Source organism: Watersipora subatra, chromosome 3 (assembly GCF_963576615.1).
Source record: "Watersipora subatra chromosome 3, tzWatSuba1.1, whole genome shotgun sequence".
In the NCBI taxonomy this organism is placed as follows: Eukaryota; Metazoa; Bryozoa; class Gymnolaemata; order Cheilostomatida; family Watersiporidae; genus Watersipora; species Watersipora subatra.
The window spans coordinates 38,359,211-38,383,332 of record NC_088710.1 but is presented as its reverse complement, the minus strand read 5'-3'; the positions used below and the strand labels follow the sequence as shown (position 1 = coordinate 38,383,332).

The following is a 24,122-nucleotide window of genomic DNA, read 5'->3' as shown; positions in this document are numbered from 1 at the left end:
ATTTGGTCCGTTGGAATTGAGTCGAGCTATGCAAAAGTACCTGTCAATACAGCTCTATTACACTTTATATATCCATTTATCAGACAAGATTTCAGCACATGTGGCAACGGGGCTATGATGTATTCAATAATATGTTCTGCAAATCATGTTTTGCATTATTTTGAAATATATTATTATATAAGTTTCACAAGCTAAAATATTTTGATCTCAGCATAAAGTTTTAATTAAAAACATCCATCCAAGTCGTGGCCACTCACATAGTTTCAGCTCATATCATCGGACAAATTACTCTACTGCAGTAAACTTAAACAAAACATATCATGGTTCGTGCCGCACACATTTATGTCTCTCTTTCATATGTATGGCAGTTTCCACACTGACACAACTGCTCCGATGGTGGTGCCACATAAACATCCTGTAATCCATAAAAACAAATGCAATAAATATCTGTCATTCATAGATATTTCGTTCTAACGCGTATCTAATAAAAGCTTTCAATTTTGGAGTTCGATAGATTGAGAGTGTAAAATTAAAAAATGAACAAGTACTCCAAGCCAACAATTCGAAGCTTTGTTTCTGGGAGTGAAAGATGAGCATTGATCAATCCATTTTTCTCACTTTCTACAAATGAGACGTGAACATAAATTCTAATCATCAACTTAATTTACTAGCTAAAACTGCCGAAGAAAATTTGAAGCAAATATTATACCTAGGTGAAACGATAAAAAGTTATGAAACGATGGTTCGTGATAGCAAATAGTTATAATTTTATCAATAGGTGAATGTATTCAAGAGAAATCAAAATTATTACCTTTAGCTTAGTATATATATAGGAGACTCAAAGTTATAGTATATATATAGGAGACTCAAAGTTATAGTATATATATAGGAGACTCAAAGTTATAGTATATATATACAAGAATCATAGTTATAGTATATATATGGGAGACTCAAAGTTATAGTATATATATAGGAGACTCAAAGTTATAGTATATATATAGGAGACTCAAAGTTATGGTATATATAGGAGACTCAAAGTTATAGTATATATAGGAGACTCAAAGTTATAGTATATATATAGGAGACTCAAAGTTATGGTATATATATAGGAGACTCAAAGTTATAGTATATATATATATATGAGACTCAAAGTTATAGTATATATATAGGAAACTCAAAGTTATAGTATATATATATAGGAGACTCAAAGTTATAGTATATATATAGGAGACTCAAAGTTATAGTATGTATATAGGAGACTCAAAGTTATAGTATATATATAGAAGACTCAAAGTTATAGTATATATATATAGGAGACTCAGTTATAGTATATATATATAGGAGACTCAAAGTTATAGTATATATAGGAGACTCAAAGTTATAGTATATACATGTATTTAGGAGACTCAAAGTTATAGTATATATATAGAAGGCTCAAAGTTATAGTATATATATAGAAGGCTCAAAGTTATAGATAAATCAACCTCCATTCTCCTATCTTCCTCTGCAGCATAACGTTGCTGACGCCTGTCAGCTCTAACCAAAAGCTGTCTGTCTCAATCTTTTTTGACGCAATCTTTAATGGCCAATTTATGCTGTAAATGAGCCCACTTTTTCCATTCTTTCTTAAACATGCTCTAACAATAATTCGAGCGTAATTTTTTGTGTTTTAAAAGTTGCAAAAATCAAAACAGTTGACCCTCGCTATATGATTACAGTATACCCTCGCTATATGATTACAGTATATCCTCGCTATATGATTACAGTAGACCCTCGCTATATGATTACAGTATACCCTCGCTATATGATTACAGTAGACCCTCGCTATATGATTACAGTATACCCTCGCTATATGATTACAGTATACCCTCGCTATATGATTACAGTATACCCTCGCTATATGATTACAGTATATCCTCGCTATATGATTACAGTAGACCCTCGCTATATGATTACAGTATACCCTCGCTATATGATTACAGTAGACCCTCGCTATATGATTACAGTATACCCTCGCTATATGATTACAGTATACCCTCGCTATATGATTACAGTATACCCTCGCTATGTGATTACAGTATGCCCTCGCTATGTGATTACAGTATACCCTCGCTATATGATTACAGTATACCCTCGCTATATGATTACAGTATACCCTCGCTATATGATTACAGTAGACCCTCGCTATATGATTACAGTAGACCCTCGCTATATGATTACAGTATACCCTCGCTATATGATTACAGTATACCCTCGCTATGTGATTACAGTATACCCTCGCTATATGATTACAGTATACCCTCGCTATATGATTACAGTATACTCTCGCTATATGATTACAGTATACCCTCGCTATATGACTACAGTATACCCTCGCTATATGATTACAGTATACCCTCGCTATATGATTACAGTATACCCTCGCTATATGATTACAGTATACCCTCGCTATATGATTACAGTATACCCTCGCTATATGATTTCAATTCGTTCCAGTGTTGGCATCAGTAAGGCAAAAAATGTCATATAAAGAGGTATAGAAACCCATAGTAATTATCTAATGCAAACACACCCTTGTGAAAAGCATCAAAATTTCATATACATACTGTACATATTAAAAATGTACAGTATGTATATTAAAGATGTAACTATAGTTACTAAGGTTAACAAAATAGTATGTTAACCTTAGTAACTATAGTTACCAACAGTAACTTTAGTGAATTTAGTGTATTTGGTTGTCATGATCTGCATTAAAATGTAACATTACTATGTACATTACTATTACATTACATCAGTATGTACTATGTGCAGTACATACGGTAGGGAGTTCTTACCTTTGAGACAGATGTATAACATAAACTTTGACTTCAACTTAAATGAATTTAGTGTACTAAGCACACACTTAAAGCTAAGTTTCAGTATGTATTTTACTAAACTAAACTTTAATTTTGTCATTGTCTAAAATTTTATCACCTATCTGTTTCCTGTTTCCTGTTCACTATAACTTATAATGAATGAACCTTATGCTGCACGTGAATCTGCTACTGTAGGCAGGTAATGCAGCTAGTAACTTATAATGAATAACCCCGAACTGAGAGAGAGGAAACAGCATATCTCTTTTCGACATTGCGAGAAAGATTTCGGTGAACAGCATGTCAGCATCTTCGTTATTTCGACATAATCAGCACATTAACTGCTAAATTGTAGTTTCAAGAGAAATTTTGGTGATAACATATGGCGAAAAAGGCCATATGGCAAGGACAAATAAATCTTGTTCTAAATCATTGGGTGGAAAAACCATAATTAATCATATAACAGGGATATCGTAACCCGAGAAGGAGGCGCTGTACTCCATATGTTATGATAATTCTTTTCGCAAGCAAACATCTAGCCTGTTTAAAATTTGAAATCATTCTTGAATGACTTTACACCAAACCAACTCAACCTCCGTCTACACAAAATAGGTCACCTTTTTAGCCAATGAAAGAAAACATTGAGATCCATTCTATCCGCTTGTATTTTTGGTGTTAATAACATTGCGAAATAGGATTGGTCAATTCCATGTTGTACTCCATCAATGACAGCCGTCAAATTCGGACAACCATAGCATGCAGCATTTTACCGATCTTTTTTTAGCAACTGACAGAAAGCCACCATACAACCATTTTCCGTTTTACACCAAAGAGACTTTGTCGACGTAGAAGCAACTCTGATGAATTGTTCGCATGTAAATCCACCTTATTTATGGCTACCTGCTCCTAGCCAATTGTACAACCAACTCACTGGCTATCCTGGCACTCAGCTAACATCGACTCTCCTCCACCAATACTTGAGCCATCACTCAGCTCATCACTGAGATTGTTAATGTCTGATGGTCCAACCTCCATGACGACTACCCGGTGACCTTTGACTTCTTTGACAACGCGCCGCATAATCAGGTTATCTCCATCTTCAAAGTCTTTCATTTTGTGTCTGAGGATGTTATCATCAGAGTCAATATATTTCCTGCTGTAATAATGCCAACAGAGAATTAAAGGGCGGATCCTTTACAACATTACAGTCAAGCCTCCACTTACCATTGCCTCCACTTACCTGGCATTTTCTAACTTACGAAATAAAATTTCATCAAATATTTGACTGTAGTTAGCTCCCTCCATCATCGAAACCTCACAACGTTGAGCCTACATTTCTATTTGCACTGCATACATTATTACATTACTAATTCAGGTGTCGAAGGAATGAAATGAACTACAGTGTATTCTTATAAGAATACTAATTGAACGCCGAGTGTTGCACAGGTAATAAAAAATATTTTTACCCAAAAAAAGTTATTCTCATCAACCTATACAACGTTTACCATTCTAACTTTTAAATGAATGTGTTTGTCTATTTCTGTGTGTTTACAGCCAATGAATAATTTAAATATTTTCAAGCTTGAGGCGTAGCTAAAACAGATTGTTGAAAAATATTTCTTACTTATTATGCTACATTTGTTCAAGATTTAAAATAGCTTATAAACGGTGACAGGTAATGTAGTTGCCATTGGCTAAGTCTTTTTTATCCAATGAATTTGAGTAACTTAAGCTAGTAACTTAAGCTAGTCTAAAGCTTTACTACAAAAAGAGCCATGTCTGTCCTTCACTCTGGGCGTTAAGAAAGAATATTACAACTCACATGAATTGAGCCAGCACATTCAGCACGAATAGTAAGCACTATCACTAAACCATACATCTATCTTGCCATGGCTTAGAATAATTGTACTTATACTCATTACACATCATCATCTCTCTCAGGGCGCATCGGACGGCAAGCGTTGTTTTTGGGGATACCTGGGCACACTTTTTTTTTAGCAGTTCAAGCGTGTTTTGAGTAGTTTGCTTCTAGCAGTTCAAGCACTGCAAGCGTGCGTACTTCAACCAATAAACAATAAACATAAACTGGACATATGACAGACAAACAAACACTTAGGTGTATATACAGTGTACCCTCGGGTTATCATGTCCCTGTAAAAAGATTTTCTCGCCTTACGAAATGGAACACGATGATTTGTTATCCTCGCCATACGAATGCTATTTCGCCATACGAATTTAACAAAAAATTGCTTGTGCTTATTACATCGAAATAACAAAGATGCTGATATTCCGTTGACTGAAAACCTGTGCACAACGCTTGAAAGAGATACAATGACCGATTTCTCTCAGTTTGGCATTCCTCATGGGAAGAAAATTGGTATGTAATATTTCCCTTCAAAACTAATAGAAAAGTTGGTGGTGCGATTCCTTCGAACAGAGGATCAGTTATCAGACAGCTTCCCTTAATCTGCTGATGCAAATTCGCTTCATTACGATAACAGAATCATTGGCATTCTTGTCGAATAGGTTGAAAAGGTTCTAGCGAAATCGGCTAAAAGTTATAGTGAAAAGGAGCTGGCAACAGATAGGTTTCATTCATTTTAGCGATGAAAAAGTTGAAGTTCAGTAAAATAGTTAAAAATATGTACATACGTGTACTAAAGCTTACCTTTCAGTGTGTATTTAGTAAGCTAAATTCATCAAAGTTACTAACTTTTGATACGTATAGTACTAATATGTAGATTTACTGTACAGATGACGTAGCTAATGTGTAATTTGACGAGCATTGCGATCAACTTTGCACAGCCGCTGCCTACACCCTCTGGAGTATGTTCAAACGTCTATAAATAAAATTGCTGAGGTCTACGCATATCCAAATAAAGTTTTCACAATGGACAGTCTACACGATAATTCATCTAGCAGCTGGAAGATGACCTAATGGACACAAACAAGCATTTTAGTGTGTTTTTAACATTTATACTAAACAAGCTACCATGGTAGGAGGCAAGTGGTTGGCTACAGTGGCCTATAAACACTATCTCCAAAGATCTCAAGCAATGGATTATTATGACACTTGAGAGATGTGCATAGACATATCCGATGTTAAGAAAACCTTTATGACTCAGTTTTATGTGCCTACAAAAACCAAAGAAAGGTGGGGAGAAAACTACTTGTGATTTTGATTAGAAAAGTTCTTAATTTTATCAATTTCAAATACAATTTAGGTAAAACCCATGGCAAGCTGTAGGAAAAAGCAACTTGTAGGATTTGCTCTTATATCTGCAGAGGTTATTGGGTTTAATAGGACCTGGAATATGGCTAGCTAAATAGATTTTCTATGGTGATGTTGTAATTATTTTCTACCTGCGAGACAAGGGAGTAAGAGAAGACGTTTCACTTTTTTCTTTTATCTCAGGGTTGCTTGTTAAGATTTCCTCAGACACCTCCGCTACCAAGTCTTCCCCGATGTCGTCAATATTTTCAACATCTTGCAGCAATGGCAGCAGTGAAGAGAGCACAGAGTTACCCGCGTGCAGCTCTTGATGCTTCAGCTGGTTGCCTTCAAATGAAATGTGTAGAAGCTACAGAACACTCTAAAAGTATTTGGATGAGCGAGCTAATAATATTAGTGTACAAACCAGTCTAGAGCAGACACATTGTTGAATAGTTTACAATGAGCTTCACTGGCAGCTTAACGATGAAACCAGGTGGAGACAAGTTCACAATGAGCATGGTCACTAAAATCCCCGAGCTAACACATTCAAACGCATTTGCGAGCATTCTGAGTGAATTTCTAGAGACTAAATGTTGATAGGCTGGAAATGATAAGTAAGCCTGAACTGATAGTTGCAATACCAACCTGTTGCAACCTAAATATCCCTGAAAATTCATTTACTTATTTATGTTGCCCTAGCATGTTGGCTGGCAACTTAACCGAACAAACGAATTTCATGTATGAAATTAATGTTGAGATGGAATCATAAAAACAGTGTATTTCAGAAAGAATCACCAGCAAACAACAGCACCAATGCGAAACACAACATGCAGTTCTAAACTCGGCAAGCATAATGATGTTCAGATAAAATATGCAAACTTGTTACAATTCATGAAAAATGCTAAATGTGCGTTACAGTGGATAAGAATTAGTGATATAAAGCATGAGTAGTGGTAGAAGGGTGGTACAACCAATAGAGAGTGGTGAGCAAGTGTTATAAAGCATGAGTAGTGGTAGAAGTGTGGTACAACCAATAGATAGTGGCGAGCAAGTGTTATAAAGCATGAGTAGTGGTAGAAGTGTGGTACAACCAATAGATAGTGGTGAGCAAGTGTTATAAAGCATGAGTAGTGGTAGAAGTGTGGTGCAACCAATAGAGAGTGGTGAGCAAGTGTTACAAAGCATGAGTCGTGGTAGAAGGGTGGTACAACCAATAGAGGTGATGAGCAAGTGTTATAAAGCATGAGTAGCGGTAGAAGTGTGGTACAACCAATAGAGAGTGGTGAGCAAGTGTTATAAAGCATGAGTAGTGGTAGAAGTGTGGTACAACCAATAGATAGTGGTGAGCAAGTGTTATAAAGCATGAGTAGTGGTAGAAGGGTGGTACAACCAATAGATAGTGGTGAGCAAGTGTTATAAAGCATGAGTAGTGGTAGAAGTGTGGTACAACCAATAGAGGTGATGAGCAAGTGTTATAAAGCATGAGTCGTGGTAGAAGGGTGGTACAACCAATAGAGGTGATGAGCAAGTGTTATAAAGCATGAGTAGTGGTAGAAGTGTCATTCAACCAATAGATAGTGATGGATGCTGATTACATGACGCAGGAAAGATGTGTTACTGCAGCTGTTTAAACCTAAAGATATGGGTAACCTACTCTGTGAGACAAATTTCTTGCCACAAGTACAATTGAAACACTTTGAGACAGTCCGCAGATTCTCTGCGCAATGAACAAAGACCTGGTGATGCTTGAGGAGGGCTTTGAATCTAAACACGGCCTCGCAGTTCTCGTGCATACACTACAACAAACCATAAATACTTTGTATCTATGCTACCAGGGTTATCCTGGAACCGAGTAAATACATGAACATACCATCTGATTTCATGATGCGTACATCTTAAATAGGCGCCTGCAAGCATCTTTCCATAGAGCCTTCATCTATTTCATCTATGCAATGAATGAAGCTCTATTGAGCGATTAATATGCAATTTTAGGTTGATCTGTGACACAGTAAAGACATTCTTAATGTTTACCGAACAAGCTACCATGGTAGAAGACAAGCCGTTGGCTACAGAAACCTATAAACACTATCTCCAAAAATCTCAAGCAATGGATTATTTTGACACTTGAGAGACATAGAAAGTTAAATAAACTGTTGTAAGTTGTAATGGGTGCACCATTCAAATTCATTTGCCATACACACATCCCATTTGCATATATCTAATCATAGAAAATCCAGAACACCCTCAATGTTGATAAGGGGCGTACCTTAGATCATAAGTCATTTAGCTAACAGCAAATGGAGACAGCCAAGAGGAAGAGTAACATTACACATATGCAACATGTGCAAGCTGCCGAACCTCGGAGGAGCCCAGTGAACCGAGGCAGCGTCATCATAAGCAATTCTCGACCTTATGAGTATGTCTACTGGCTGTTGGCGTAGTCTCAAAAAGCTACCTAGCGCTACGCTGTCTTGCTGACACATGCCAGCAGATACAGTTGCATAAATAGTTTACCTTGTATGGACGATGGTTAGCGTGTTGCAATATCAGGTGGTCTACCAGTTTTCTCTCACTGAGGGTAGCAAAGGCACATAAAGCTGCAACAAGTGTCAGTCCATTATACAATGAAACAAACAATCGATGTGTGCATAATTGCCAAATAAAACCTGCTAGTCCTCGCTGCTAGTATCAGAGAGAACTGGTCTAGAATAGCCATAACTGCTAGTATCAGAGAGAACGGGTCTAGAATAGCCATCACTACTAGTATCAGAGAGAATGGGTCTAGAATAGCCATCACCGCTAGTGTCAAAGAGAATGAGGCTAGGCCACTTACAGCACACAAATGTTTGTTCACCATCATGGCTGCGCAGATGTAGCTTGTAACTATAGCGATCGTGAAAGACTCTCTGACATTTCCTGCACTCAAGAGGCGTGCTTTCTTTGCTGTGCAGCTTTCTCATATGTATCCTCAGATCTGTTTTCCGTCCACAAGTAGCTGGGCATAGCTCACACTGGAACACAGGCTTGCTACCGAGGTGTATCCTTCTATGGGCCTAAAGTATTGCATCAAGAACAAGAGGTAATCAATGCTGTAAAACTGAGATTAAAAGCTGTGTATAAAAACAGCCCAAGATTCATTCATGGACAGTTAGAGTAGATCGACTGAACATTGCTGAATAAAACACAATTCAAACAGTGCCTAAAAGTGACAAGTCAGCGTCAGCGACCAGAGCTACGGTGATTGCCAGAAGATATCAGTTGCAATATCAGTTGTCAGCGAGAGGAAATTACATACAGATTCCTTGAGCTGACTGGTGCATTAATGATGATAGCCTGTTGTCCATTATACTATCATAAGCGTTAGAGCTTATTGAGCCTACATTTACGGTGCTAGATAGAAATATAAATGGATACACTTGCTCAGGTGTCCTTAAACAAGTGTATCCATTTAAGTAGAGCGTAGAGTCACTTATAAATGAGGCTTGTTTTGCAAATGATGGCTATCTGATGAGTGAGAATATCATTTATGGAAGCACCCATTGTATGAATTACGATTGGAACTACTTGACCCTATACCAGACTAAACTCCTACACAAAGGCTGTTGCGATTGCAAGTTAATAAACAAAACTGCGTAAGAAGCTCAGCTATCAACATGAAGGAGGCGTTTTAGTTCGTAACCTCTGAACAAAGAGTTCATATGAATCTCCATGAGATACTAAACAACTAGATATTTTACATAAATGTATGTCTAAAAGCGCAACCATAGTAAACCTTCAGACTCTAGCATTTAAGATGAATAGGGAAGATCTGAGCAATGAGAAGATGCAGTAAATAAGACTGAGGGGTCTCTGGTTGAAATGAAGAGAGTCTGAGAAGTTATCATACCTTGAGACTGTTGCTCTGAGTGAACCTAAGAGAGCACATATCACACGCATATGGTTTCTCTCCTGTATGCGTTCTCATGTGTCTCTTGAGCTTGTAAGAGTCTGGACTGGCATAGGAGCACTGGCTACACTGGTATGGTCTCTCTCCTGTGTAAGTTATATAATAGCTCAATGCATATACAGCTACTAATTACCAACTTAACAAGTTAATTCTCGTAAGCCTGGTTTCCATATGACAGCGCAAGGCGCGCAACAAGGCGCGTCATGCGTAGGCCAGTTGTGATATGGAAACGTCAACGCACGACGGTCGCGCGACGTGCGTACGCTGATCGCAAGTATCCAACAGAATGGATCCTTGCGATGGGTGCGTGCGATTATGTATCCCACAATACACCGCTAGACCTTTTCAACCTATCCCACAATTCCAGCGAAGGGCTTTGTTCCGAAGAAATCGGTCTCCCGTACGAAAGAGTAAGCCTGATTTTTATATGACAGCGTAATTTCGCAATGGAGGTCTGTTTTTTCAAAGAATTATGTCTCTCCTACAAAAAAGTAAGGAAAATATCCACCCTGTCCAAAGCAAGCATAGAGCTTACGCGCAATATGGAAACACTGCCTCGCGGCCCAAGATATGCATTGCGCACGATCACTGGGCCAAGCGCGATCATTGCGCTGTCATATGGAAACCAGGCTTTACATACAAAAGCTACTGCGAATGCGCCTCCCCTGTCATTTGCAGAATGGTATGTTAGCATGTTGAAGTAGGGTTAAATGGTTCATTCGAGCATGTATTAAAATGTTTTTATACTTTCGGATTAGCTAACAATGGCAGATCAGCGTGATATGAACAGTAATTGAAAAAGCAATAAACCAAAACCTAAGAATTTGCAGCAAACAAAATTGGTTGAGTAACATGATTGGTTGAGTAACACGATTGGTTGAGTAACACGATTGGTTGAGTAACACGATTGGTTGAGTAACACGATTGGTTGAGTAACACGATTGGTTGAGTAACACGATTGGTTGAGTAACACGATTGGTTGAGTAACACGATTGGTTGAGTAACACGATTGGTTGAGTAACACGATTGGTTGAGTAACACGATTGGTTGAGTAACACGATTGGTTGAGTAACAGGATTGGTTGAGTAACACGATTGGTTGAGTAACACGATTGGTTGAGTAACACGATTGGTTGAGTAACACGATTGGTTGAGTAACACGATTGGTTGAGTAACCCGATTGGTTGAATAACCCGATTGGTTGAGTAACACGATTGGTTGAGTAACACGATTGGTTGAGTAACACGATTGGTTGAGTAACACGATTGGTTGAGTAACACGATTGGTTGAGTAACCCGATTGGTTGAATAACCCGATTGGTTGAGTAACACGATTGGTTGAGTAACCCGATTGGTTGAGTAACAGGATTGGTTAAGTACCGCAATTGGTTGAGTAACACGATTGGGCGCAGAATATAATTAGCAATGGCTCATGATCATTGATTGACAAGGCTTCGAGGGGAGATCAGATATGCATGGCGTATCATGCTCTAACGCCTCACTTATGTAGGATAGTACAGTACTCAGGATACGATTACCCTGATATACCATTTTTTCACCTTACAAAGTGGAACATGATGATTTTTTCATCTCACCATACAAATCTTATTTCACCATACAAATTCAACAAAATTTTCTCCTGAGTTCAAATTTGGCAGTCGGTGTGCTTATTATGCACAACAAAATAGCAAAACACCAAAATGCTGTTCGCCGAAAATGTTTTCACAGCGCTTGAAAAAGACCGATGACCGATTTCTCTCAGTTCAGCAATCCTTGTGCGTAAAACGGTAATATTTTCCCTTAAAAACCTGTAACAAAGTTGGAGTTACGATCCCTTCAAACAGAAGGCCCAGTAGTCAAACAACTTGCATTAATCTGCTAACAAAAATTCACTTTATTACGAAAACAGCATCGGTTGAGTTTTCCGGCCGAATTAGGTTGAGAAATGTTTTAAACAGGTCCGCTAGAAGCTATTGTGAAAGCAAACCCAGAAACTAATAAGTCATAAGATTTTAGTGATAAAAAGTTGAAATTCAGTAAAATAATTAAGTCTACTATATGAACGGCAATGTGTGTGTGTGTGCGCGCGCGCGTCTCCACTTTATAGAGCGGTCTCTCCTTTTTTCATCGTACGAATTTCGGTCGTACGAAGCAAACTGAATTAATATGAGTAGTAAATACCATACTTTTGGACTATTAGCCACTATAGTCTGGAGGCAATAGGGCATTATTGTGTCAACAGGTGGCAGAATATGGGTCTATGGTAGCTTAATACTTTTAGCATGTTTTTAGCCTGCGGTCTTTCCTTTTTTCGATTCAGTCGTACATAGCCAACTGAATAAATATGAGTAAGTAGTAAAATTAAATTAGTAGTAAATCAAATAAAATTTACTACTCATTCAATAAACTAGAAATTCCCCTGTCATACAGCCCACGACCAAAGTGATATTGGAAAAAAGAAAGGGTACTGATGGTTGAGAAATGCAATATTAGCAGTCAAATGGCACTGTAGTGCAATAGGATAACTGCAATGGTAGCTGTAATGTACTGGGTGTGGGTGTTATTATATACAACAAACAGAAATAATGAAAGAAAAATATTATATGTTTATATCTCTCCCCCTGCAATAGGAGAAATGCAATATTGGCCAATATTAGAAGTAAAATGCACTGATATTATTAGAATAACCAATATTATTAATATAGTAATACAGTAATAATAGAAAACCAATGCACAATTTTGTTTACATTTCAAAACGTCATAGCTAACAATATCAAGAAGTTGTGATATTTAGATAGATTTTTAGAAAATCTATTTAACAAAACTATTTAGAAAAATTAATAACAGTAACATATTGCCCATCCTCGATGTTGTTAGTGTGACTATAACACTACAATAATCATCCAAACTTATAATTAAATATTGTAACAATCTCATAAGAATCGATAGAAAAAAATATCATCTTCATTTCCTTTCACTGCTTTGGACATCAGTTAGAATACCAAAGTACTCAAAAGTTTCCAAAATGTCAGTTACTTTGAAATCGGCAAAAAAGAAACGATTTCACTCCTGCGTTAATTACAGAAACCTTCGGCAATTCGCCAATGCTATAGACTGGTGAAATGTGCACGTTATTTTTTCATGAAATGCGCACGACTTAATAGTTCTATTCTCTGTCGCTCGGCGTTTCAGTTGCTGGTCTTAATTTTGATAAAAGTACGGCTTAGCAAGTTTTAATAATGATTTTCGGCCAAATTAATCTGTCTATTTGTGTATAATCTGTTCAGATGGGTATGTTTTAAAAATATGTCGACACTTTTCAAAGACTTGATAATATATTTAAATAGGTTTATATGTGTTTTGTATCGTTAATATACTTGAACGACTCCACAGAAAAATGGTTAAATATGTTGATGAGATTTTGATACAAGGGTTTGCGACGTTGTTGATGAATAATTTTCGTGAGTTGTGTGCACATGCATTTATCATAAAAACTCAAACATTCGATCCGCTCGTTTGGTCGTGGGATTAATGAGTAGTAAATTACATATAATTAATATTTACTGCCAACGTGTACCGGGAAGGTCACACGAACGTTTGTTTCTTGCGGCCACTGAAAAAACGTCCTCGCCTACTAAATTTCTACTTCAAAAAGGTAAGTACTTCTCATTCAATGTTGTATTGTCCATGAACTGCCACACCTTCACTACATAATCCTTTCACAAATTTGTACAAATTTAGCTATCGGCCTACTGCCAGCCATTTTGCCGATATTGCTTCATAATATGTATGCAATATTTTTTCAATTTCAAACTCCATCTAGAACGTTTGTTTTGGTTACATATTTCATTTTGCCAACATGTTAACAAACACTGTTATAATGCACAAAATTATTTGTATCTATACCTTGCACATTGATAAAACAATGTGAAGCTACGAAGCTAAAACGATCCTCTACAATGTTCCTTATTTTTACAAAACCAATACTCTCAACACCATCAGAGTCACTGCTGCTATTGCTATTTTAATTATCTGTGTAATCACAAAAGTCTGAATCAGCTATAATGTCATCAACACAAGCAACTATTTGTTTTCTAACTCGAGAGGCACTTACAAAACTTACACAAAAATGTTCGTTTTCAAGTTGGAAATTCCCAAACATGATTTAAAATTAAATTTCAAGCTAATTTTATAGAGAAATCTTCAGACAACACTGTCACTACCATAAAAGTCCTAAAGATCGTTGGTTATGTTATCAATGAATAATAAAATTCAGTTACTACACAATTGCTGGGAAAGTTGCAATAATGCGTCTGCGGCAGTTGACCATAGAAAATGCATAAATGCGTCAACGGCAGCGAAAGTGTTAAAACCGTTGGAATTGCCACTGTTTGTGATAGTAAACATGTATATTTTCTTCCGCAGCTAAGTTACTTTTACTTTTTTCCAGTTACGAGTACTACAGAACTACAGCTACTACAGAACTTGCACGGGTACTGCTACTGCGTTTTACCTACTAAATTTCTACTTTAAAAAGGTAAGTAATTCTCATTCAATGTTGTATTGTCTATAAACTGCCACACATCCACTACTTAAAAACGTTGGATTCGCCACTGTTCGTAATAGTAAACATGTTCATTTCCTTCCACATCTGAATTACTTTTACTTTGTTTCAGCTATGAGTACTACAGAACTACAGCTGCTACCGAACTTGCACGGGTACTCCGAGCGTTGCGATAGACGACGGTGAGAAGAGAGCAGGGTATATTAAAAAAAGCACACCATCTCATTCACTTTTAGAAACGCTCCCGATTGAAAATATACCTCAAATAACCTAAAAATCAGAAGTTTCACCTATTAAAATGCTTACATTTTGAAGCAGTACGATGCCTCCCAAAAAGCCTACTCTACAGCCAAAACGCAAAAACAGATTGATTCCCGTAGAGGAAGACCGTATTCGCAAAGCAGCAGCTAGACGAGCAGAAACTGCAGAGCAAACACAGCTATGCCTACAACGAAATAGAACTCCTACCGCAGCTACTAGAAGTGCAGAAACTGCAGAACAAACATAGCTACGCCTACAATAAAACAAAAGAGCTACTGCATCTGCTAAAAGTGCAGAAACTGCATAGCAAACACAGCTACGCCTACAATGAAGCAAAATAGCTACTGCAGCTGCTAAAAGAGCAGAAACTGCTGAACAAACACAGCTACGTCGAGAGCAGGCCAGAATAGATGCTGCAGCTGCTAGAAGTGCAGAGACTGCAGAGCCGACCTAGCAGCGACTGAAACTGCTCAAAGCAGCTGCTACAGCTGCCTGGGGTGCAGAAAGCACTGAGCAGATGCAGCGCCGACAAGAACATGATGCACTAGCTACACCAGCTGCTCGGCGAGCTGAATTTCCAGAGCAGACGCAACGGCGACAACAGCAAGATTCACTAACTACAACAGCTGCTCAGCCAGCTGTACGTTGCCTGCTCAAGTGTAGGCACAAGCCGAAAACTGTTTGTTCATACACCCAACAGAAAAACAAAAAATGTTGTTTATCCGCAAGTTGTGTTAACATTGTGTTATTGTTATGCCATGCTTGTATTGAATTAACGTTATGTTATTGTTATGCTATGTCTTTCATGCTCTGCTAATAATACCTACTATTATCCACATGAAGCATTTTCTAACATATCTTTCAGTATATACATGCATAGATTTCCATGCATTCGTTTTCCTTATTGTATCTCATAAAAAGGCTATCATGCCGGCGTTATTTTATTATTGTAAGGTGCCAATACTGTATCTGCCTTGACATCATACTGTCTGTGGTGTTATACATGCAAATTTTACTGATAGTAAATTTTATCGACACAACCACATTACGGGTACACTGTTTGCATATACCATGGCAAAACACAGGCTATAGCTGAAGAACTGGTGAGTCCTGATTAGTGTTTTAAGCATGTAGGAGCCTCCATTGAATAAATGCTGGTGATAGCAAAATACTTTGTAGAATTTCTTAAATGTGCAAAATCTTTCAATACTGCCAGTTTGAAGAGCTTCAGTTTGTCTAGCAATGTCAATTTCATTATCAGTTCTCTTTACAAAAATAGGACAACTCCAATTTGAGTGGTTCGAGACTGATGCATAGTAGATTAGCTATCAAACACAATGCAGATTTCCATTGTTCTCCCAACATTATTGACATGTATGACTGCATATGTGTATGCAGTATGATCAGGGCAACAATTTCAGTAAACTGCATATTTGGAGCTGTTTTATAGTATGCAAGACAACTTTCAATAAACCTCTTGCTGTAGGTGAATCTATTCCCGTAAACAGGTAATGCAGCTAGTACATACTAAAACATAGCTTTATGTGTGTGTGCGTGTGTGTGGGTGTGTGTGTGCGGGCGTGCGTTTACTAAGCTAAACCTATTTGAAATGAATTCAAAGTTTTTGCTATATGTACGTCTCATCTTTAAGGTAAGAACTTTCTGCGGCACGCAGTTTCGCTTATAGCACATTGTAATGTTACATTTAAATGCAGATCATAATCGATAAATTCACTAAATACAATAAAGTTACTGTAGGCAACTATAGTTACTAAGGGTAACATACTTTTTTGTTACTAATTTGTAATATGTACAGTACTTATATTTGTAATATGTACAGTACTTATATTTGTACGATTTGTACCAGGGGATGTTTGCATTATAATTACTAGAAATTCCACTGTCATACAGCCCACGACCAAAGTGATATTGGAAAAAAGAAAGGGTACTGATGGTTGAGAAATGCAATATTAGCAGTCAAATAGGATAACTGCAATGGTAGCTGTAATGTACTGGGTGTTATTATATACAACAAATAGCAATAATGAAAGGAAAAGATTATATGTTTATATCTCTCCTCCTGCAAATAAAGAAATGCAATATTGGCCAATATTAGAAGTAAAATGCGCTGATATTATTAGAATAACCAATATTATTTATATAGTAATAATAAAAAACCAATGCACAATTTTGTTTACATTTCAAAACGGCATAGCTAACAATATCACGAAGTTGTGATATTTATATAGATTTTTAGAAAATCTGTACTACGTAGTCATTGTCATGTAGTCATCCAAACTTATAATTAATTATTGCAATAATCTCATTAGAACCGTTAAAAAAAATATCATCGTCATGCCTTTACTTACACTGCGTTAGATTTTTAGAAAGTCTGTACTACGTAGTCATTGTTCTGTAGTCATCCAAACTTATAATTAATTATTGTAATAATCTCATAAGAAACGTTAAAAAATATCATCGTCATTTGCTTTACTTATACTGCGTTGGACATCAGTTAGAATGGGAAAGTATTCAAATGTGTCGGCAAGTGAAAATGAAAAAATTGAAATCGGCAAAAATGAAACGATTTGTGTACTCCTATGTTAATTGCCAAAACCTTTGGCAATTCGACAATGCTATAGACTGGTGCAAAGTGCACTTTATTTTTTCGTGAAATGCGCAAGACTTTATCGTTCTGTTATCTGTCCCTCGGCGTTTCAATTTTTGGTCTTAACTTTTATTAAACCAAGCTTTTCAAGTGTTTTGTGGCGATTTTCGTTGAAATTAATCTGTCTATTTGTGTATAATCCGATCAGATGGGTAAGTTTTACGATAATACCGACGGTTTACAAAGACTTGGTAACATATTTAAATAGGTTTAAATGTGTTTTGTATCGTTATTATACTTTAACGACTTTACATAACGATGCTTAAATTTGTTGATGAAATTTCTTGATGAGGGTTCGTCTCATTGTTAATGAATAATTTTCGTAAGCGGTGTGCACATGCATTTATCATAAAAACTCCCACCCTTCGCTCCGCTCGTTTGGTCGTGGGACTATGGTTTGTATAACCATACATACGATTTTTTCACCATACGACGCCAACTCTGGAACGGATCGAAATCCTATCCTGAAAGTGCACTGTAAATTCTTATTTTCATGCAATGAAGGACATCATTACCATTGGTCAGTAACCATCCTTAAAGATGTGGTTGCGTCAAAAAGGTCGATTTAATGAAATTAAGACCAATAAAAGGCTAAAACATCAGCTACAATTTGATGTCATTTTTGTCTTTGTAGACTAACCCTGTCTAGAGATATATTCGTTTGAATGAGGCCATCTTTTAAAAAGCTCAGATTATAGCGGGTGCTTCATTTGTGACGTAACGAGTGATACATCTGAAAAGAGTCCAAGAGCGATAAATATAAGACCGCTTTATTAGCCAATCATCAGGACGGAGTTTTTATATAGGTCATAATAAATGTTATCACTCATAAAACGCGTTGTCTGTGATCTTGAATTTACTCTATTATTAGATCGCATCGACGTCAATATTTGTATATATTTTGTATATATTAGTAACTTTGTTACTGTAATGAATTACTCGATCGACACATTTTATTGACGAACAAAAGTTTTCTCTGACAACAAAGTGACTGAGTTTTCGGAGAATCAAGTGGTCAACGTTTTTGGCAGACAACTTATAGTTAAAGCTGACAGGCGTCAGCAGCGTTATGCCACAGAGGAAGATAGGAGAATAGAGGTAAATTTATCTTTTATTTTGAGTCTCCTGTAGATATACTGTTGGACTGTTGTGTTTACATTCAGATTATATTTCCCCGTTTGAGGCTATAATGTAATTTCCTGTGCGCGGGTGCGAGATACAAATGTACAGTGAGTTCTTGACGGCTTCTTTTTAATCCATAGCATCTAACAATACAATGGCTTAGATTGATGAATATACTAAAGGTAATAAATTTAGTACTCATGAATACATTTCCTAATTAATAGAATTATAACTTGTTGCTATCACCAATCATCGTTTTATAATTTTTTATTGTTTCACCTAGCTATATTTGCTTCAAATTTTCTTTGGTAGTTTTAGCTAGTAAATTAGATTTATGATTAGACTTTAGACGTTCACTTCTCACTTGTAGAAAGTGAGGAAAATCGATTGATCAATGCCCATCTTCAACTTCCAGAATCAAAGCTTCGAATCATTGTCTTGGTGTACTTATGCTTTTGTTAAACATTTATTCATTTTTAAAATTACGCTCGCAATTTATCTACCGTAAGTCCTCATGCTCAAGCCGTGTGGCTTGTGCTCAAAACCAGATGATTCACAAAAGAAAAAATAATCCTCCAACAAGCCGCGTATGCCCACAGACCGCGGCTAATGACCAAGGTTTTGTCGTCCTTGACCCCTTCAGGAGCGAGAGTGTTGAGAAGGGTTTTGTTATACCCAGTACTCTTGAATAAGAAAACAGGCTACATCAGTACATGTGAAAAGAATTTTCTTTTACTTCCAAGTTCGAATTAAAATTTCTAAACCCTTGCATCAACAACTTTTTGTCATGTCTCTGCTAAATTTTTATTGCGCTGTTAGAGGGCTTCACGTTAATGGAAATATGCGGTCAGGAATGAAACGGTTTTAATGACCTACGACTGTGGTGAGTTAAACATTAGCAATAAATTCTTCGTTAGTCTAAAGTATTCCATAAACATGACCCTGAAAAGAAACGAGTAGGTTGCCAAAATCCCGTACATAAAAGTGTATCATGACTGCGGTTCTATGGTTATAGCGCGGAACTGAGCAGAGGCCGCATTTATCGAGAAGCCGCCCTATGCCTCACATAAGTTTTAAAAACTTGGATTTAGCCGCGGCTTATTACCTTGAACCAGAAGCCGCGCTCAACGACAAGCCGCACGGCTTGAGCATAAGGACTTACGGTAATTCCAAATTTGAAAGCTTTCAGTAGATACGCGCTGAACTGACATTGCATTTGTGCTATTGATTACAGGATGTTTATGTGGTCCCACTAGCCAAAGCAGTTTTGTCAGTGTGGAAACTGCCAAAAATGGGATAAAGAGACTTGAATGTGTGCTGCATAAACAATGTCTTGTTTGAGTTTGCTGCAGTAGATGAATTTTTCCTATTGTATGAGCTGAAACTATGTGAGTGGCCACGACTTGGATGGATATTTTTAATAAAAGCTTTATGCCAAGATGAAAATTCTTTTTGGTTGTAAAAATTATATAAAATAATATTGTTGGAGATAATGCAGAACATGATTTACAGAACATATTGAATACATTGTAGCCCTGTTATCATCTGTGCTGAAATCTTCTCTGATAGATGGATTTATGAAGTGTAATCAGAGCTGTGTAGTCAGGTACCTGTGAATAACTCGACTCAATTCCAACGAACCAAATATTAAGTTCAAAAAATTTTATGCTCCCCCCTACTAAGTGAAAACAGCTGAATCCACAAACCGCCAACCAGGTGCAAAAATGGCTTTAGTAATCCTTTGGCAGAATCGGTAGGTTTGTTTTGCGTTCACTATTTCGGTCAACTCATAAAGTCATTTGTTTTGTATTTGAATTAACTAATAGAATGGACTAGTAGAATTTTCTACAAATTGATACTAATAATGACTAAATACCATAGACTATATATGACTTTTTGGGATGCAATTGGTTTTGCCATATATTCTAGCATATTATTTCCAGAGATGGCGGTGTGCCCATTTTATTTAATAGCTAGTTTCGGGTGTGCGTGTAGCAACTGAGAACTTAGCTGATACAAAGGCCGTGATGAAATAAGCTAACTTGACGACCTAATTACCGTAGACCGGGAGAATTGGTAGTCGGGTACTCAAATGTTTACACAGCATTTAGAGGAAGTTAATATGACAAGTTTATAATTTCCTTTATTTGAGGCGTTTGAAACATTCATAATAGTGTATCTGTAGCTGAATATAAAATTTTGTTCTAGCTAACGTGAGCAAATACAAAATAAAATATATACCAATAGAGCCGCGTAGGACTGGACTTTCATCGCATTTGCCGATGTGAATACGAGAGATAAAGACAGGTTGTATCACGCGTGACATCATTTTAGGCAAATCTGGACATATTTTCTTGGCCTGAGCGTTTTTATTGATTTGGTTGACAGCAAACCTTTGAATCACTATATTATTAATTTTGTTACATATTAAAAAACTTTCAATGCTGCCAAGTTCTCACCTACACAAATGATTCGGGTAAAAAACAACGAGCACTGCTTGAGGCATTGCTACAGTGTATTATACTGTATTTCTTTTACCATATAAGTAAACAGACTTGGTAAATTATGCAGCTAGGGTAAGCAATGATGATAGACGATTTATCAGAAATCCTTGCCTGTGAGACTAGTCAACTCAAGTATCCGCTACTCTGACCAAATGAAGAACAACTAAGATTACGTTATAGATGAAAACATTATGTTTCTCAAGTACTCTCAGCACCGAATAAGGAAAACTAGTTTATAGACCAGTGTACATACCGGTGTGGGTGCGTATATGCCTCTTCATCTTGCTCAGCTCTACTGCTGCATAGTCACATTGGGGACACTTGTGTGGCTTCTCAAAGGTGTGCTTGTACCTAATATGACGTATAAGCTCTCCAGAAGTAGTGAAGGCCGAATCACAGCACCTACACTTGTGTGGCCGTTTGCCTGATGATCAAGAAATCAGCAATATCAAATTCACATCACACTTTCTTATCACCAAAAACAACGCAGACAGCTAAAAAAACTCGAAAATGAATTCCTGCAATGTATTTATTGATTCATAACCGAGTATGGACGAAAGACCTTGCAAGGGGGAGTCGGTAGGAGAGACCTTGCAACGGGGTAGAAGAGAAGACAAGGGGAGACCTTGCAAAGGGTCTGTAGAAGAGAGACCTTGCAAAGAGAGTCTGAAGGAGACACCTTGGCAAAGAGAGAGTCTGTAGGAGAGACCTTGCAAAGGAAGAGTCTGTAGGAGAGACCTTGCAAGAAGAGAGTCTGTAGGAGAGACCTTGCAAAGGAAGAATCTGTAGGAGAGACCTTGCAAAGAGAGAGTATGTAGGAGAGACCTTGCAAGAAGAGAGTCTGTAGGAGAGACCTTGCAAAGGAAGAATCTGTAGGAGAGACCTTGCAAAGAGAGAGTATGTAGGAGAGACCTTGCAAAGAGAGAGTCTGTAGGAGAGATCTTGCAAGGGGAGAGTCGGGATGAGAGACCTTGCAAAGGAAGAATCTGTAGGAGAGACCTTGCAAAGAGAGAGTCTGTAGGAGAGACCTTGCAAAGGAAGAATCTGTAGGAGAGACCTTGCAAAGAGAGAGTATGTAGGAGAGACCTTGCAAAGAGAGAGTCTGTAGGAGAGATCTTGCAAGGGGAGAGTCGGGATGAGAGACCTTGCAAAGGAAGAATCTGTAAGAGAGACCTTGCAAAGAGAGAGTCTGTAGAAGAGACCTTGCAAAGAGAGTCTGTAGGAGAGACCTTGCAAAGACAGAATCTGTAGGAGAGACTTTGCAAAGTGAGAGTCTGTAGGAGAGACCTTGCAAAGGAAGAGTCTGTAGGAGAGACCTTGCAAGAAGAAAGTCTGTAGGAGACACCTTGCAAAGAGAGAGTCTGTAGGAGAGACCTTGCAAAGTGAGAGTCTGTAGGAGAGACCTTGCAAAGAGAGAGTCTGTAGGAGAGACCTTGCAAAGAGATAGTCTGTAGGAGAGACCTTGCAAAAAGAGAGTCGGGATGAGAGACCTTGCAAAGGAAGAATCTGTAGGAGACACCTTGCAAGGAGAGAGTCTGTAGGAGAGACCTTGCAAAGAGAGAGTCGGGATGAGAGACCTTGCAAAGGAAGAATCTGTAGGAGACACCTTGCAAGGAGAGAGTCTGTAGGAGAGACCTTGCAAAGAGAGAGTCGGGATGAGAGACCTTGCAAGGGGAGAGTCTGTAGGAGAGACCTTGCAAAAAGAGAGTCGGGATGAGAGACCTTGCAAAGGAAGAATCTGTAGGAGACACCTTGCAAGGAGAGAGTCTGTAGGAGAGACCTTGCAAAAAGAGAGTCGGGATGAGAGACCTTGCAAAGGAAGAATCTGTAGGAGACACCTTGCAAGGAGAGAGTCTGTAGGAGAGACCTTGCAAAGAGAGAGTCGGGATGAGAGACCTTGCAAGGGGAGAGTCTGTAGGAGAGACCTTGCAAAAAGAGAGTCGGGATGAGAGACCTTGCAAGAATAAATATGAAATAAATTTCCCCAAAGGAAGCCTTAAATAGAAAAATAAATTTGAATTTGACGAAAGAGAGCAACAAAACTAATAGCGAGATAAGCAGCTGAATTTCAAATTGTGGTCAAAAACAAGAATGTATATACCTTATATCTATATTTCTCAAAGAATGTATATACCTTATATCTATATTTCTCAAAGAATGTATATACCTTATATCTATATTTCTCAAAGAATGTGTATACAGCAAATCTATATTTCCCAAGTATGTTTTATCTCTGTATGTCGTGTGTCTGCATTCCGGCTATAGCTGTTAAAATCTTAAAGAAAAGAAACCGTACCAAAGATGATTTGATCTCAAACCCTGCTGTTGGCCAGTCAGTATATTTCTTAAAGTATGTATATACCTTATATCTATATTTCTTAAAGTATGTATATACCTTATATCTATATTTCTTAAAGTATGTATATACCTTATATCTATATTTCTCAAAGTATGTATATACCTTATATCTATATTTCTTAAAGCATGTATATACCTTATATCTATATTTCTTAAAGCATGTATATACCTTATATCTATATTTTTTAAAGAATGTATATACCTTATATCTATATTTCTTAAAGAATGTATATACCTTATATCTATATTTCTCAAAGAATGTGTATACCTTATATCTATATTTCTTAAAGCATATATATACCTTATATCTATATTTCTTAAAGTATGTATATACCTTATATCTATATTTCTCAAAGAATGTATATACCTTATATCTATATTTCTTAAAGCATGTATATACCTTATATCTATATTTCTTAAAGCATGTATATACCTTATATCTATATTTCTTAAAGAATGTATATACCTTATATCTATATTTCTTAAAGCATGTATATACCTTATATCTATATTTCTTAAAGTATGTATATACCTTATATCTATATTTCTTAAAGTATGTATATACCTTATATCTATATTTCTCAAAGCATGTATATACCTTATATCTATATTTCTTAAAGCATGTATATACCTTA

General features: G+C 37.0%; 1 protein-coding gene across 1 annotated transcript in view; it reads right to left on the bottom strand.

Annotated features, from left to right (window-relative positions):
* LOC137390585 (uncharacterized) overlaps positions 1-24,122 on the bottom strand; it is a 64,739-nt gene that overhangs the window by 15,470 nt on the left and 25,147 nt on the right. The window contains exons 9-15 of the mRNA XM_068076914.1: positions 21,383-21,553; positions 9,953-10,098; positions 8,900-9,119; positions 8,581-8,663; positions 7,721-7,862; positions 6,216-6,411; positions 3,784-4,008 (exon numbers count right to left, since the gene is read on the bottom strand). Coding sequence (XP_067933015.1) covers positions 3,784-4,008; positions 6,216-6,411; positions 7,721-7,862; positions 8,581-8,663; positions 8,900-9,119; positions 9,953-10,098; positions 21,383-21,553 — 1,183 coding nt within the window. The remainder of the gene's footprint in view (positions 1-3,783; positions 4,009-6,215; positions 6,412-7,720; positions 7,863-8,580; positions 8,664-8,899; positions 9,120-9,952; positions 10,099-21,382; positions 21,554-24,122) is intronic.